The sequence below is a fragment of the Patiria miniata genome, unplaced genomic scaffold, assembly GCF_015706575.1.
Source record: "Patiria miniata isolate m_02_andy unplaced genomic scaffold, ASM1570657v1 HiC_scaffold_29, whole genome shotgun sequence".
NCBI classification, from domain to species: Eukaryota; Metazoa; Echinodermata; class Asteroidea; order Valvatida; family Asterinidae; genus Patiria; species Patiria miniata.
The window spans coordinates 17,993,759-18,011,604 of record NW_024037068.1 but is presented as its reverse complement, the minus strand read 5'-3'; the positions used below and the strand labels follow the sequence as shown (position 1 = coordinate 18,011,604).

The window sequence follows — 17,846 nt, the reverse complement described above, 5'->3', positions numbered from 1 at the left end:
CCCCCCCCCCCCCCCCCCAGCTATAGTACGCCGATGCCCCCGCACCCACACGTTGAAATGCCACGCCTCTTTATCAGTTCAAGTTCGGGTTTTCGGTGCCGCATTCGTTCTGATGGACACTTTCACCATCTGATGTTTGTCTTGTATTCAAGTAACAGGTAGCAATTACATGTCGCGGCATGCAGTATATGTATCTGTATTTGTGTATTTGTCGTTTCCTTTCATTCTTCTAGATCTAATTGAAACAGCCGTGGGTTTATTTATTTAATCTTCCACACCGGCTGTTGCAACAAATCGCTGCATTATACAGAAAATCAATAATCTGCATAAATATCGAGTCCATGGTGAGATAGAGAAAAGTGTTTATTAATCACACACAACAATGTGTGAACTAGCTTTCATGAAGTGGAATTTTGAAATGATAAAAAAGGAGGTATAGACATGCGAATTTTTTTATAGGCATGATGAAGTCAAAAATAATGTTAAATCATGGAGCTATCCATGGTTAAAAATATATCCTTTTCCGTGCGACACACTTTTGAATTTTATCATGGAACAATCTTGATGAAAGACCCTTCACTTTTATTTGTATAATGTACCTATTAATTATGTCGTTTTGGATTTAAATTATGTTCGGATTTTACAATATTATTGGTCGTATACGTATCTAGTTTCATCTGCGGCCTGCCTTGATTTGTTTGTTCATTGCATATGTGTTAACTTGCATTTGGTGATACATGTAGTTGGTTGATGAACTGTGCGTATGGAGTACTACCGAGAGAGCTCGTCACGAGCTACACGTCCAATTGAGAAAACTTTCTTGGGCACACGTACACGATCATGGCGAGTGCGGAGTATCCATTCGTTTTCTGCGCATTATTTCTCTCAATATCAACATTTCTTGATAACAAGGTAAGACTAGAATAAATTACCTCATAGTCATAACTAAGCGGATTATATTGTCCATGAAACGAAAACTGTTGTTCATTGCAGTTATCTTGAATTTTGTATGGCGGTCCGGTAGACTTTGGTTGTCCACTTTCCGGACAGATTGACTTGCAATTATTGCATTGCATTTTCACTGAGGTTAATTAGGTTAAACTGTGTTGTGTAGGTCTATGCACTTCAAAGGTACAGAAATGTATAGAACTTTAAAAGTTTGGAGCAACTATAGAATGCAGGGCCACGCCGAAGCAAGGTTTTTTATTTTGCCTGGAGGCGTGGATGGAATAGGAGTAATAGATATGCAAACCTGCAAAAAAGTGCTAAGTACAGCGAAGGAATGCACTGCACTTGTCTTCAAAGCTTCTCATGAAGGATCGGAAGGGACGACGTGCTTGTAAATGTGTTGGGGGCACTGTCTGGAGCGGCGGAGGCGCGGAGTTGGAGTCGCAGAATCGCGGAGACGCGGGGCACTGGAGTGGCCGCAGTGGCGGAGGCGCGGAGTCGCGGAGTCGCAGAGACGCGCACCGATAGAGGGCGCAATTCTCGTCGGAATCTTTTTGAGAACGAAGCATCCATATCCATTTTAAATGGGCGGGCCAATTAGGAAGGGGAGAGGGCGACAGGGCACTGTCTGGAGTCGCGGAGGCGCGGAGTCAGGGAGTCGCAGAGTCACTTTAATTGGGCGGGCCAATTAGGAAGGGGGGGGAGGGCGACGGGGGCACTGTCTGGAGTCGCGGAGGCGCGGAGTCGCAGAGTCGCTTTAATTGGGCGCGCAAATTAGGAAGGGGGGGGAGGGCGACGGGGCACTGTCTCTCAGTGGTGGAGGCGTGGAGTCGCGGAGTCGCAGAGACGCGCACCGATAGAGGGCGCAATTCTCTGCGGCTCCACGTACGACTCCACGATCGATTTTCAGAGGTTAGGAATGGAGGAGGGCGACAGGGCACTGTCTGGAGTCGCGGAGGCGCGGGAGTCGGGGAGTCGCAGAGTCACTTTAATTGGGCGGGCCAATTAGGAAGGGGGGGGGGGAGGGCGACGGGGCACTGTCTGGAGTCGCGGAGGCGCGGAGTCGGGGAGTCGCAGAGTCACTTTAATTGGGCGGGCCAATTAGGAAGGGGGGGGAGGGCGAGTCGCGGAGGCGCGGAGTCGGGGAGTCGCAGAGTCACTTTAATTGGGCGGGCCAATTAGGAAGGGGGGGGGAGGGCGACGGGGCACTGTCTGGAGTCGCGGAGGCGCGGAGTCGCAGAGACGCGCACCGATAGAGGGCGCAATTCTCTGCGGCTCCACGTACGACTCCACGATCGATTTTCAGAGGTTAGGAAGGGAGGAGGGCGACAGGGCACTGTCTGGAGTCGCGGAGGCGCGGAGTCGGGGAGTCGCAGAGTCACTTAATTGGGCGGGCCAATTAGGAAGGGGGGGGGGAGGTCGACGGGGGCACTGTCTGGAGTCGCGGAGGCGCGGAGTCGGGGAGTCGCAGAGTCACTTTAATTGGGCGGGCCAATTAGGAAGGGGGGGGGGAGAGGGCGACGGGGCACTGTCTGGAGTCGCGGAGGCGCGGAGTCGGGGAGTCGCAGAGTCACTTTAATTGGGCGGGCCAATTAGGAGGGGGGGGGGAGGGCGAGTCGCGGAGGCGCGGAGTCGGGGAGTCGCAGAGTCACTTTAATTGGGCGGGCCAATTAGGAAGGGGGGGAGGGCGACGGGGCACTGTCTGGAGTCGCGGAGGCGCGGAGTCGCAGAGACGCGCACCGATAGAGGGCGCAATTCTCTGCGGCTCCACGTACGACTCCACGATCGATTTTCAGAGGTTAGGAAGGGAGGAGGGCGACAGGGCACTGTCTGGAGTCGCGGAGGCGCGGAGTCGGGGAGTCGCAGAGTCACTTTAATTGGGCGGGCCAATTAGGAAGGGGGGGGGAGGGCGACGGGGCACTGTCTGGAGTCGCGGAGGCGCGGAGTCGGGGAGTCGCAGAGTCACTTTAATTGGGCGGGCCAATTAGGAAGGGGGGGGGGGAGGGCGACGGGGCACTGTCTGGAGTCGCGGAGTCGGGGAGTCGCAGAGTCACTTTAATTGGGCGGGCCAATTAGGAAGGGGGGGGGAGGGCGACGGGGCACTGTCTGGAGTCGCGGAGGCGCGGAGTCGGGGAGTCGCAGAGTCACTTTAATTGGGCGGGCCAATTAGGAAGGGGGGGGGGAGGGCGATGGGGCACTGTCTGGAGTCGCGGAGGCGCGGAGTCACGGAGTCGCAGAGTCGCTTTAATTGGGCGCGCAAATTAGGAAGGGGGGGGGGAGGGCGACGGGGCACTGTCTCTCAGTGGTGGAGTCGCGGAGTCGCAGAGACGCGCACCGATAGAGGGCGCAATTCTCTGCGGCTCCACGTACGACTCCACGATCGATTTTCAGAGGTAGGTCGACTGCGGTTCCACGCCTCCATGCAGCCGTACGGAGGCGCGGATGTAGAGTAAAGTGGCCCTGCATTCTATAGTTGTACCAAAAGTTTCATAAAAATCATTGGAAAGAATGAATAGACGCCACTTCCAATGACTTCGTTGGTTGTGTACAAAACCACATGGACATGATGGAAAGACTATGGAGAGTCAAGAAGAATTTCAAACTACACATGAAGTGAAGTAGGCCTAGACCAAAGTAACAATTTTGGAAATTTTTCTCAGTTCCAGATTCAAGTCATTTAGGGAAAGATTCCCATATCTGGCCATCACTTGTGACCCTGTGCACAAACCCTATGCTATGGGAGGGGACTGGTCTGAAAATTGCTAAGTGTTTTCTCAGTAATAATTCAAAATTTGTCCTTGCTAATTTGGACTTTTTAGGAAATATTAGGCCTATCTCTTTCTGATGGCTGATAAATCATTTAAGGGAAAACTTACTGATGGCCAGATATGGGAATCTTTCCTCATTTAGATTGATGAAAATGTACTACATGTACACGTACATGTATGTCTGTTGTATTAAGTGACTGGCATGACCGGTGCATGTATAACGTTAAGTCCTGATTGACCATAGTGGAGAAAGTGAAGCAAACTGATTCCATTATAACAGTCTGTAAATGACTTTTGTTTCTCTCTCTCCCGCTCTTTCGTTTCGTTAAATGACTTATTTCCTACATGTATATCAGCATCTAGCCAAAGCGTTCTTGGAGCATCACAATCCGCATGCTGCCAAACCCCACTTCCTTCCCCATGAACACACCAGGATACACAACGATGCCTTGAGACAAGCCCAAAGCACTCTCTCCGTGGTCATCGACCCCGCCAAACCCCATCTCAGCTCCTTCGTCCGCATCGTGAACCCCATCGAAGTGTTCGACGGCGGTAAACACCTTGCTCACATCGAGTACTCCTGCAGCGATGGTGATCTCATTGCTGTTCAGATTTTCCTCCAATCGGACGACATCCCGGAAAGCCCGCTGAGGGTTTTCCACCACGATTGGACGTGCAGTCGTTACGCGAGCGGCACGCGCAGAGCCTACGTGCAGCTGACGTTGCCCGAATGGCTGACGTACCGACCGGATAACTTGCAACCACTTGCTTTCAACGTGATCGGTCTGGAGCTGAAAGTATGGATCTCAGCAAACGACAGATCCTGAGCTGCGTCCATTGGAACAATTTGAATTGTTATGAGAAGGCTCATGTCAAGGGTGTGTATCCAGTGAAAGTCCTTCCAGTTTATCAACGGCAAAGGAGGAATTATGAGGCCAATATGTGCTTGTCCTGGGATGCCTGGATAAAACTCAAGTATTTCAACGAGGGAAAAGTACTCAGGTGTGAAGTCGAAAAAGGTAATTTGGCCATCAGAAACGTTAATTTTTCGGGCACATTTGCTGACTTTGTACGGAAAAATTAATCTTAAGGCCAAAAAAAAAAGATAGTCGGTCTCTGGTCAGACCAAAGTTCCGGAATTGATGCGGCGACGCAGGTTTTTTGGGGTGGGCTTTTTTTTTTTCAAGCTTGGATTGTACAGACAAGGTGGGTACTATTTTTTGCTTTTTTGTGTTCTCATATACATTGGTAATAATTTGCCTTTGTGCCCTCCATCATTTGCTTTGGCGCAATTTCCCCACTCCTTGGTACACAAATTTGAGGAGGTGCGGCAATAGAGGGCGCTGTTGTAGCTACCGCGGACAATTTGAAGGGAACAAAAGGTTGACGCGCATGATTAAAATCGATGCGCGCGTTGACCAGAGACCGACTATTTTTTTTTGTGGCCTAATCACCAAAGCATTTCTGGCCCCCACTTTTGAATTTGTTTTATTTATTTTTGTTGTTTTTTAAAAATTGTTTTCAAGTTTCAAAAACAGAGATATGGAGTGTCATGGCCTAGCAGTTAAGTGCAACGCACTGGACTCATGCTCTGGTGTTTCAGAGGCAGCAGAATGTGGGTTCCAGCCCGGGTCTGGACACTTTTGCCCTTAAGCAAGGCACTTAACCAGTATTGCTTCATCCTTCGGATGGGACGTAAAGCTTTCTAGGTCCCCTGTGTTGTGTAATGCAATGCATACAAGAACCCAGTAACATTTATCGCTAAGAGAAGGGGTTTGCCCTGGTGTTTCTGGCCTCCTGTTAAAGGTATAGTCCATCATTTGTAATTAGTGCATTTTGTTCGTTTGAAGCAACAAAAGTGTTCAAAATCTAATGAAGGATACTGAGCAACTAACCTGATGAAGTTTCAGCTAAGCTTCAGCTGTACATTCCGAGAAAAGCAGCATTCTAGGATCTCAATTTCAAATCAAAAGTTACTGAATCATGTTTTGAATTGCTTTGAATTGCAGCTATACGCGGCGTCGCGCACTGATCCGACGAATTATAACAACGCGCGCGCGTGTGCGTCGTTCCAATGCTTGCGCGCGCTGCGCCGAATAACAAAACGAACTGCTAATTTAAATTTTCCTACGGTGCTTCTTAAGAATCACCGTTGGAAATGCCTTCTTTCGTTGATTTCTTCAAAATGACAGCTTCCCAGAAAGAATAATTTCACAGGGAGTTTAGTTCCCTTACTATCTTTCAACCAAGTGTGTTTTTCAACAATAATTACGCCAGTTACTTTTCGGATGGCTGCAAATGATGGACTATAGCTTTAAAACGCCCCTGCGGAGAATTTAGAAGAAGATGCTACAAGTACCAAGTAGAGATATTGACTGCCTGGGGAGGTGTGAACTTGCGACCCCCAGATTGTTGTTCTGGTGCTGTCCCAACTCAGCTATCTAGCCCTATGTTGGCAGTTCCCCATTTTGTTAATGGCTTTGTTTAACTTTTAAATCCCCTTCAATTTCTTTGCTCAACTTGTTGGGATGAAGCAAGTAAGGTAAAATACCTTACTCAAGAGCACAAGTGGGCAATTCCACGCTAATGGGATCAAAAGTGTGACATTTGAGAAGACCTTTCTTACCCCCTAGGCCCTTGTTGCTTACAACCATCCTCAATCCTCCAAAATCCTCCAAAATTTTGCAACTCCGCCTAAATTTTTCAAAATTGTCAGACAGTCCTGCCTCAAAATGCATTCATCCTCAATCCTCCAAAATCCTCCTCATCCCAAAACTTTGCACTCGTGTTTAAATGAAGGATAACCAATGCCAAATCCTTCAAAATCATCAGACAGTCCTGCCTCAAAATGCATTCATCCTCAATCCTCCAAAATCCTCTTGTGCTTCAATCACCATTCATCCTCAATCCTCCAAAATCCTCATGTGCTTCAATCACCATTCATCCTCAATCCTCCAGAACCCTCATTTGATTCAATCACCATTCATCCTCAATCCTCTAGAATCCTCCAAAACCGCCAGGAGGATTTGGAGGAGTGGGGTGGGTTAGGGTTAAGTTTTGATGATAAAATGCGATCTTGGTCTCTCAATTTTTGCCGTAAACATTGCAAGCTTCAAACAAATATCCTCACCTGCAAATGATAACTGGTTTTGTATTTTAGAAAATATAGGGGATATTGTTTTAAAAAGTGTTACGCACGACGCACGTAACAAAGAACAGACATTTTAGATAAAGTCACAAAGTAAGCATAAAGTTTAATGATCCCCTAATGTTGACTTATATAAGAAGATGTACCCTGGAGGAATGCTATCAGTCAAAACCTAGAAAACTCAGAGTCAGTGTGTTGAATTATTTGATATTTCATAATCAGGATTTATACGTACGAACAGACTGGTCATTTGTCACAAAATGTCTGTCCCTGTTCGTACGTAACCCTAATCACATCGTAAATTTGAAGCCAGTGTGAAAACTGTTATATTTTTGCTTGATAACAATGTAAAATGGCTTAATAATGTCACTGGGAGTGCCTATTAGAAACTGAATTTGTCCTAAGCACCCTTTTCGTAGCAGTGTGTCTGTCCACGTTACATACGTATCACACAAAAAAGATGCCTGTTATTTTGTCAAACAAAACAAGGTGTCATCTTTTGTCTTGTCTTGTCCTAGTCACTTTCAACTTAGCAAGGTATAGGAAAAAACTGAAGAAAATACTAGCTCATCTTTTACCCTTTATACGCAACATCCATAAACTTATCTAATTGGCCCATTAGTGTGGAAATGCCCAAATACAAAAAACAAATGTAGTGTGCCTTTGGTTTAAAAATTGCAGGCCTACACATGGTGTAGGGTTTAAGATGAATCCAAAGCTGACATGGCTGACATCCGTGGCTTGAGAAAAGGCCCAGCCTAACTTGTCTTGCTAACAATACGTTTTGGTATTTCAAGAAAAAGTCAACTCGGAAAATTTAAAGTACGATATTGAAAAGTTCTTGATTTGTTTGTTTGTTTATTTGTTTGTTGTTTAATTTGTTTATTTGCAGAGAATGTACAACTGGTGGATTTTCCAGTGGCTTTCTCCGATGCTAATTCAGGGATTACCAAGGACTTGCCTCCATTCCAAGACATCGGCTTGATCAACCAGCAGCAGAGACACAGGTTCAACCCTCAGTGAGTGTTTTTCAGTGTTGTTGACTCAAGTCGCTGACTTGGACTCGAGTCGGACTCGAGTCGCTATTTTTTTGACTTGAGACTTGACTTGACTTGGGGAAAAATGACTTGAGACTTGACTTGACTCGAATAAATTTGACTTGCTGACATTAACACGTTTCTTAAAGATAAAAAAAAAACACAAACCTCTGGGCGTTCGTGCGCACTCGCATATAGTCAGGTGGCTTAGATCTAATTTTCGTCAAGATCGTGACCGACTGGTCCAAAGCACCAAACTTGGCAGATATATTCTTATAGACCTAGAGAAGATATTTAGAAGGGGTGACACCTGAAATTCTTTTGGGAAGGGTGCCTAATTTGCATAAATCGTTAATCCCTGACGTGTAATATATTTATTCCCATATTTGGGTATATTTCCATTTTTTTTATTTTTTTGAAAAGTATATTTTGGGGATTCTACTTACATATTTTACTTAAATAACATTTTCCAAAGCATATAAGTGTCTGAATAATTATGAGGACATAGTAACGATCCAAAATGGCTACTATTATGACCTAAAATTGCGCGCATTTACCTTGTCTCCAGATATCATCAATTAGTCTTGCCAAACATTAGCATTGATGAACTTCAAATTCACCAAGTAGCTTACTGGTACAGCTACCCTATTGAAACCTTATGCAAAATCATGTGAACTATGATAACATTGTGATATTAAGCCCAGAAAACAAAAACTGGGGAAAAACGAGGTGTCCATAAATTAGGCTAACAAGTAGGTGAATGGTTGCCTAACATGGAACACTGGAACAAGTTCAAGGAAATTCCCCTAATTATTGTTGAGAAAACGTTTTGGCGTAGACAAAATTATTGTAAACAACAATAATCTCTTATTTAGGGGGATTTTTTTGAACTTGTTTAAGTTCCCACGTTACCCTTCCCGTACTAGCCCAATTTACGGACACTACATTTTCTCCCCTTTTTTGGTCTTTTGGGCTAAGCATCAAGATGTTATCAATTTTCACTTAATTTCCCACTTATTTTTGTTAGGGTAACTATGCCAGTAAGTAACTTTGTTAATTTGAAGCTCATCAATACCCACGTTTGGCGAGACTAGTTGATGATATCTGAGGAAAAGGTAAATGCGCGTAACTTTAGGGTAAAATAGTAGCAATTGTGGTTCTTTACTATGTCCTCCTAATTATTCAGTCACTTATATGTTTTACAAAATGTTATTGAAGTAAGAATATGCAAGTAGAATCACAAAATACACTTTTCAAAAAATAAAAAAATAAAAATATACCCAAATATGGGAATAAATATATTACACGGCAGGGATTAACGATTTATGCAAATTAGGCACCCTTCCCAAAAGAATTTCAGGTGTCACCCCTTCTAAATATCTTCTTTAGGGCTATAAGAAAATATCTGCCAAGTTTGTTGCTTTGGACCAGTCGGTCACGATTCCGACCATATGCCACCTGACTAATAGTCGGTTGAAAAGAATGCAGAAATACATAGCGAATTAGCAACCAGCACGCGATAGCTGGGCATCCTGAGCCTGCCACATGTCATGTACATGACTAGCACCATGCGTGTGTTAGGCCAAAAAAAAAAAAATACTCGGTCTCTGGTCAGACCAAAGTTCCGGAATTGATGCGGCGACGCGGCTTTTTTTTTTTTTTTTGCTTTTTTTTTTTTTCTTCAAGCTTGGATTGTACAGACAAGGTGGGGTGCTATTTTGCTTTTTTGGTGTCTTCATGTACATTGGTGTCCTTCATAATTTACCTTGGTGCTCTCGATCATTTGCCGTGGTGCAATTTCCCATTCCTTGGTGCTCTTTGGTAAAAAAATTGAGGAGGTGCGTCAATAGAGGGCGCTGTTGGAGCTACCGCGGAACATTTTGGAAAAAAAAAGATTGACGCGCATGATTAAAATCAACGCGCGCGCTGACCAGAGACCAACTTTTTTTTTTTTGGCCTTATGGTGAAGTTTGTGCCGTGCGTAGTCTGAGTACCATCCGTTGTTATAGAGGGGTCATTCCATATACATGTACATGTACATGTAGAGACCATAGGCTACAGGTACACATTGAGTGGTTTACCGTAAGCGTGCTAAATGCAACTGGGTCATTCTATAAATTTGGGGTCCAAAGTGTGACATTTTTCCCGTCCATGTTACCTTGGTACTTTGTCATTTGCCATTCAAGCATCATTAAGAATGACTTCAAATGATTGTTTATTTGTTGGGTAGGTAGTTTGCTATTCAATCACTCTTGGAGGATGACTGCATTAAGGAGTGCATCAGAATTATACAATCATAGATGTCAGATGTAACAGGGACGGGAAAAAAAGTGGACCCCAAATTTATAGAATGACCCAACTACGGTTTAAACGACATAAAAATGGCTGCTACCCCCAATCCACCAACATGATGGAACAAGTTTGAAATGTATCAAAATGCGTTTTTTAGACTCTTTAGATACAAATAAGGTTTTTGAAAGAAGATGTTTGAAAAAGTGTGATTTTTTTTAATCTTCTTAAATGATGCACGCTTTGATAAACCCCATTCCAATCTCTACTCTGGCTCCATTTTCAAACACATAAACTGGTTTCTGTACGTAGTATGTGCATCTAATATTTTTTTTAAATGACTCGAGACTTGAGTTGACTTGAAAAAAATTGACTTGGGACTTGACTTGACTTGTGACAATTGACTTGAGACTTGACTTGACTTGGAAAAAAATGACTTGGGACTTGACTTGACTTGCTAAAATTTGACTTGTTTACAACTGTGTTTCTGGGAAATACCTTTAGGCAAATTTTGTAAAAGGTTTGGAGAGAATAATGTTCTGACTATGTTACTGCCTGCTGCCAGTTGTGGTCTGTCTGTAATTTTGTGGTTTCACATGTCTACATGTTGTGCAAACCCGATCCGAAACCTAAACCGACCCATCCCGAAACCGACTTTGGGTCGGGTTGGGTCGTTTTTTCATCATTTCAGTCAGGTCGGGTCAGTTTCGGTTTTGCATTTGCAATTTTCGGGTCGGGTCGGTTCGGTTTATTAAGCCATCTTGTGAAAAACCCGAAATAAACCGAACTAAAAAGTAAAAAAAAAAACCAAAACAGTTCGGAAATTCATGCTGTGCGATATTTTTGCAGAGTGCCTGGTGCGATCAACGTCATCCAACCACACGATTGTGCATTTGGTTTGCGGTCTATCACGCAGAGTACCATATATAACATGTAGTCCCACCAGTACATGTAGGTCACATGTACATGTATGTACATGAGTCTTCACCGATATGGTACAATTCAATTACTGAGAGACGACGATTTTTAAGCGATGCGGGTAAGTTCAGGCACAAAAAGTGGACACAGTTGCCCAAGCCAGATATTGGGGGGGTTTTCGAGTCGGTTCGGTTTCGGGTCATTTCGGGTCGGTTTTTGCTTGAATTGTTGTCGGTTCTACTGTTCTTTCACAGACTCCATGCTTTCATTGAATAATACATTTTCAGATTCACGATATCCACGATGGTCTATCTTCTTGAGTACTGCCGCTCTGATCTGTGTAGCATCATGCATCGTAAAAGCCAGACAAATAATAATTACATCACACCTTTACTCTTCCTCACCAGAAAAGGTAAGTTGTTGTTCATACATGTATATCAGAAATGTTTATTTTTGTTGATAGTTTTGACTGACATTTTCACAGTGATAAAAGGAATCATTGCCTTTTAATATGGAGGGTATTTACATGTAGGTGAAACATATTAAAGCTGGAGTCCATCATTTGCAGCTATCCAAAAAGTAACTGGCGTAATTCTTGTTGAAAAAAACATACTTGGTTGAAAGATAGTAAGAGGACTAAACTCCCTGTGAAATTATTCTTTCTGGAAAGCTGTCATTTTGAAGAAATCAACAAAAGAAGGCCTTTCCAACGGTGCTTCTTAAGACGCACCGTAGGAAATTGAAATTAGTAGTTCGTTTTGTTTTGCAGCTAAGCGCGCGCAAGCATTGGCACGACGCACGCTTGTGCGGTTGCTATAATTCGTCGGATCAGTGCGTGACATCGACATGATGTAATTCGTCGGATCAGTGCGCGACATCGCGTAGCTGCAAGCGGCTCATTGAGAACGTGTCTCGGACGCTGAATTCAGGCCCAATTCAAAACATGATTCAGCAACTTTTGATTTGAAATCAAGACCCTAGAATGCTGTTTTTCTCGGAATATCATGGATATACAGCTGAAGCTGAGCTAAAACTTCATCAGGTTAGTTGTTCAATACCCTACTTTAGATCTTGAGCATGTTTGTTGCTTCAAACGAACAAAATGCACAAATTACAAATGATGGACTATACCTTTAAGTTCAATATTTGCATTCACCCATAGATGCTTAGTTCGTTTCAAAGCATCTATGTTGCTCCAGCTTTTTCAAACTATATTTGTACAGACGAATCCAGGCACATGATCAATGTTCACTCACGAGGCCCCCTTCAATGGAGAAACCGCTGTACACACTATTGTACAAACTGCCCCAACCGATTATCTGAACAATAGCTAGCACAATGCTTTCGCCATTGAAGGGGGCCTTCGTGATAGAAATGATAACGTGCCCGTATTGGTCTGTAATACCAATGATTTTTTAGTCCATTTCAATCAGTCTACTGTAAAGGATGGACACTGAACCTAAAAAACCTGACAAACATATCAACCGTTCCTTATTTATTTTTTTTTCTCAAATCTGTTTTTATATTGAAATAAAATGTTGCAACCTGACGCCACTTCAGCGGTTGTGTACAAAGTCTATGGAGAGTCAAACAAAATTTCTAAGTATTTCCTAACAAAATTGGAAATGTTTCTCAGTCCCAGATTCATGTCTTATCATCATTTTTGCAATAACTGACCTTCACTGAGATGATATAATGAAGAAAACAGTGGCGTCAGGGTGCAACATTTTTTGCTTATATGTGACCTGTTCTGTCAAAAGCAGACGCTTCTGCTGGGCAGAGGTTGAAATTACGATAGGGCCAAAAAACGCTCTGGGGGTGATTTTTTTTTCGATTTTCAAATGTTTGCATATTTGTAATCCTGAACATGTCTAAAATATATTATAAAAGTTTGAAACTCTAATTTGAACTCTAAATATAGTATTTTTGATGATTTGTTTAGGTATATCAATTAAAGAGATGTCTGTTTTGTGACGTTCATGGCCATTTTCTCCGTTTTCTACTTTTCGACACAATGAACTTCAAAATAGCATAACTTTGCCCAGGAAATACAGGTTTCAAAAATTAAACCACCTATTAAAAGGAAAATGTACATATTTTAACAATATGCAAAAATCTCATTTTCGACCTTATGCCCAGAAAAGCCTGATGTTGACAGAACAGGTCACATATTGCTACCGGAACAGATGTTATTCATGAAACACACACTGTTTTTTGCAGGCTTAATACACGTACAGGTGGTGCTTGAGAATGGTCAGGCATTTGGAATGCTAAGCAACTATCGGATCCCATTGAAGCAATGGGTGCGTGTAGTCTACAAACAAGATGGGAGCAAGGTCAGTATGACATCCTTGGTGTTTGTGTGAATCTATTCACCCCAGGTTTCCTCTGCATCCTCCAATTACCGGGATGCAAGCCCTCGTGCAATTGCCTTTCTTCAGGCTTCTTTCAAATTGTAAATAACAAATTTTACCACATGGAATATCTGAAAAATTTGAGGCATCTCAAATAGATGGCAAAAAAGGTCCATGATGTAATAGTAATTGTTTGTCTTGTGTGGTTTTTATTGTTTGTCAAGTGCCATACTTTTGTGGAAAATCACTTGACACGCATCATTTGGGAGGTTCAATTAGGCATATTAGACAAAATTTGTATCTTTAAAATCTGTCAATATCAGCGAGTCAGCTATCGAAAAAAAAAAAAATTCCGAAACATTTTAAGATATTCAAAAAAAATCCCAAATAATCTAATACTAAATTAATAGAATGTGCAGTACACTACAATTTGTCAAACATGACAAATTACCAGCATTCTGTATTGTGCCAGACTAAATATAAGCTCCCTTTTATGTTGCCAAATATCAATACATACGATAAAGGTTACTAATTTTTTTATATATCAATCAACTAAATTTTAAAATTAAGTCAAACACCACAAATACTGACACTTGAGAGTCATTTGTACAATATTTGTATGATACATATGGGTAATTCCACAAAGTTGGGTACAGAATGTGTGACATGAGGGTGAGTTTTTCAAAATAATGTGAAGAGCACTAAAATAACTTTTTTAGGTGCTGACATATATGTAGTGTCTAAAATAATAAACCATTTTGAGACATCTTGTCAAACGTTTTATTTTTAACAGTGTTGTTTATTAACAGATGCAAAGCAAGTTTCACATGTAACATGGACACCAAACATGAGGAATCACCTTTCCCATTGTTATTTTATAGAATTGATATGCTCCAAGTATAGAATGTATTTAAAAGGGCTTGATAAGTACATTAATTAAATTCATACATTTTTTGGCTAATCGTTATGAGATTATTGAAATCAGCTGTTGTTCACTCACATGAAATGGGCAAATTATATAAATTTGGCCCTTCATACATATTTTTTCTTGTATTGTCTGTTCCAAAAATGTTTGTCTACACCAAACGTGTAAAACACAAGGAAGCAAACCCACACGTTCAACTTATTTTGCCATGTTACCATTTCTTTTACACAAGACAGTATCCATGCAAAATAATTTTGTGGTTTCACGTGTAACAATGACACCAAAATATTGGTGTCCTGTTACAAGTGAAACTGATATATGGATTATAAGGTAATAAGCTTTAAACTTGATAAAAAATGAGTAAAACTTCATTTATATTTGTTAAAAATGAACAAATTTGAAACATCAGCTGAAGATGTGAGTGTGTTTAGCTTTGAGACTCCCATATTGGACAGGGTTGGGTTTCACATGTAACATGGATGCCAAATTATTGAACGTTCCGATTACATCTCAAGATGTGATGCCTAAACTATTTTGCGGTCCCCATCCTTCCTGTATCCCGTCCCTACCCTCCTCTACCCCACCCCACCCTCCCCCACTCCATTCCCACCCTTCTAGTACCCATAACATATTGGACAGGGTTGGGTTTCACATGTAACATGGATGCCAAATTATCGAACGTTCTGATTACATCTCAAGATGTGATGCCTAAACCATTTTTGCCGTCCCCATCCTTCCCGTATCCCGTCCCTACCCTCCCCAACCCCACCCCCCCTTCCCCACTCTACCCTCCCCTTCCCCACTCCATTCCCACCCTCTAGTACCCATTACATAACAGTGTTGTCGGATGCATTGTTCCTTGGATTAACCATTCCCAAATGGATGAATTTACTGAACATGCTGAAGCCTAAATCAATGCAAATTATGAATTTATTTCTTAGGGGAAGATTTTTTTTTTAGTTTTGTACTATTCATTCTTATGTGTTTTGTTTCTTTTGTTTGAAAAAAATGTTGAAATATCTTAATTCAAACCAGAAAAAGAAAATCACATGATGCTCCACCCCCATTATGAGAATGGAATGGTCTGGCGGTATCCTGGCCTGTGACCAATCAATGTTGACACTTCCCCTCTTATTTTAGACTAACTTCAGTAAAAATCACCAACTTTCGAACCCCCTTCAAAAAAACTTCAAACAGATAAATGAAAAGGACCCCATTTTTAATAGGTCAGACGTTGACCATCCAACGCAGGCAAAAGCACAGGCCAAAACACATAATCGTACCACACCGTCGCATGGAAACCACGTCGTGATATTTCCATTACGATGTGCAATTTCAGTTAGGGTTTCGGGACACATTTAGCGTCATTTGTGAAAGCTTAGCCTCTTCTAGTCCGAGTAACTTGGACCCAACTTATCGCCTTTTTTAACATTTTGGACATGGTCTGGCGATAGTGGGGTCCAAGCTAATACCGCGACCTGGACAACATCATCCTGTCACTGTCCCAAACCAACATTTTCCAACAAAAAACATCAGATTTCACCTTCAAAACGGCCTCCAAATTACTAGATATGCCACCTGAAGTACAAGTAGACATCGATGATTAAGATGGTTGTACTTAAGTTTACTTACGATCCGGAAGAAAAGTGAAATTTTCCGTTCATTTCGGAGAGCTCCCCTCGCGATCTTGAACACGTTAAATTTCCGATCGTGTTTAATGTTTGAACGACGCGATTTCTTCTACATGCCCAGTGTACATTCAATGGTCCCCGTATCCCGTGTGCGATTCCGTTACCGAGCGCGCGCGATGCACGATTATGATAATGAGTCACGTTTGTAAACACATACATGTGCATTTTGAACTGTAAAAGGGAATCGGGAACCAGCTTGAACTGGTACCCGCCATAAAAGCTGCGCTAGTTCCCGACTCCCTATTATCGTTTGAAATGCACATGTGTTTACAAACGTGATCCAGTCTACTCATTATCATAATCGATGCATCGCGCGCGCTCGGTAACGGAATCGCACTCGGGATACGGGGACCATCGAATGTACGCTGGGCATGTAGAAGAAATCGCGTCGTTCAAACATTAAACACGATCGGAAATTTAACGTGTTCAAGATCGCGAGGGGAGCTCTCCGAAATGAACGGAAAATTTCACTTTTCTTCCGGATCGTAAGTAAACTTAAGTACAACCATCTTAATCATCGATGTCTACTTGTACTTCAGGTGGCATATCTAGTAATTTGGAGGCCGTTTGACAGTGCATGAGCATGTTTTATGCCAAATCACGGAAATGGAATATCACGTCGTCACGCGGTTACCATTTTGTTTCGTATCCATTCCGTAGCTAAAGTGCAGGTTTTAGCGTGTCAACTATACTGCAACAATTGTTTGAGATGTTATTCATGTTTCAGCATACACAGGGAGTAGTTCTTCGGGATTACCAGGCACCGTGTTGGTAAATCTGTAATCTAACCCTTGTGTGTCCTCCCCGAATGTGGTATACCTCGTAACTGACATCACACCGTAAAAAAATGACACCAAAACTATTGGCACCCACGATGGAAAAGTTGCCGAAAGCACGCGGGTTTCTTCTTGCAACAAAGCAAGGGTTGCATCCGGGTACTTTGATCGCAAGACGTTCATCCAGAAAATCTATAGAGGGCGCACGCGCGATCGCATTTAATTATCACATCGTATCGTTTTTTAGTGGATGCGAAGTCAACTACCAGTGAGTAACCACGGTTGTTTTTTAAAAATCGTGTAGTTTTTTTCATGATTTCTGGTTGGATACGAATGGAATGCTACTGTTTCTCGTGGAAATCGTTATTTGGGTCTTCTAAATGACTCTGACATTTTACAATATGTCGGTAAATTTCGGTTTCACCTCGCAACATTGCTGACACGAAATGTTACGATGGGCGCTGAGACTTCCGTGATCGATACTTCAGAAATGCAAGACGCATGGAATAAATAACAATCAGGGAATCGTAAACGGTCTATTGGTTCAACTTTATTGGCAAAACATTATTTAAAATATACTCTTGGGAACACAGAATCGTACATTGAAGACCGAGTATGTTTCAAGTCACAAAATATTCTTAAAATAAACATGGATACCATGATATTTTGGTGACGTAGTTTGGGTTTCGACCAATTGGCGGTCCCAAAAAAAATTTTTTTCTTGTTCGCCCATTCATCCTCAATAAATCGGGATCGATAAAAAATGTGATTAATTTGTCCAAAAAAAAATAACAGCACTTTGTTTTCACTGGACCACTGCATTGATTGTGTACCCAACTTCATGGAGTGACCCATATATACATGTACTTCTCACCATAACTTCATATTTTGCTACACTACGAGGCCCTGCCATGGAGCGATATTTGCTACGATGACAGGCCGTGTACAATGACCAAATTCAAGTTGAACGCACGGCGTGTAAAAAAGCAATG

General features: G+C 42.4%; 1 protein-coding gene across 1 annotated transcript in view; it reads left to right on the top strand.

Moving 5' to 3' along the window:
• Positions 1 to 718: 718 nt before the first annotated feature.
• The window catches only part of LOC119735234 (protein sel-1 homolog 3-like), a 41,001-nt gene continuing 23,873 nt past the window's right edge, over positions 719 to 17,846 (top strand). Inside the window, exons 1-5 of the mRNA XM_038208940.1 lie at positions 719 to 912; positions 4,073 to 4,735; positions 7,757 to 7,883; positions 11,396 to 11,520; positions 13,329 to 13,444. Of these exons, the coding sequence (XP_038064868.1) occupies positions 4,516 to 4,735; positions 7,757 to 7,883; positions 11,396 to 11,520; positions 13,329 to 13,444 (588 nt within the window). The 5' untranslated portion in view covers positions 719 to 912; positions 4,073 to 4,515. The remainder of the gene's footprint in view (positions 913 to 4,072; positions 4,736 to 7,756; positions 7,884 to 11,395; positions 11,521 to 13,328; positions 13,445 to 17,846) is intronic.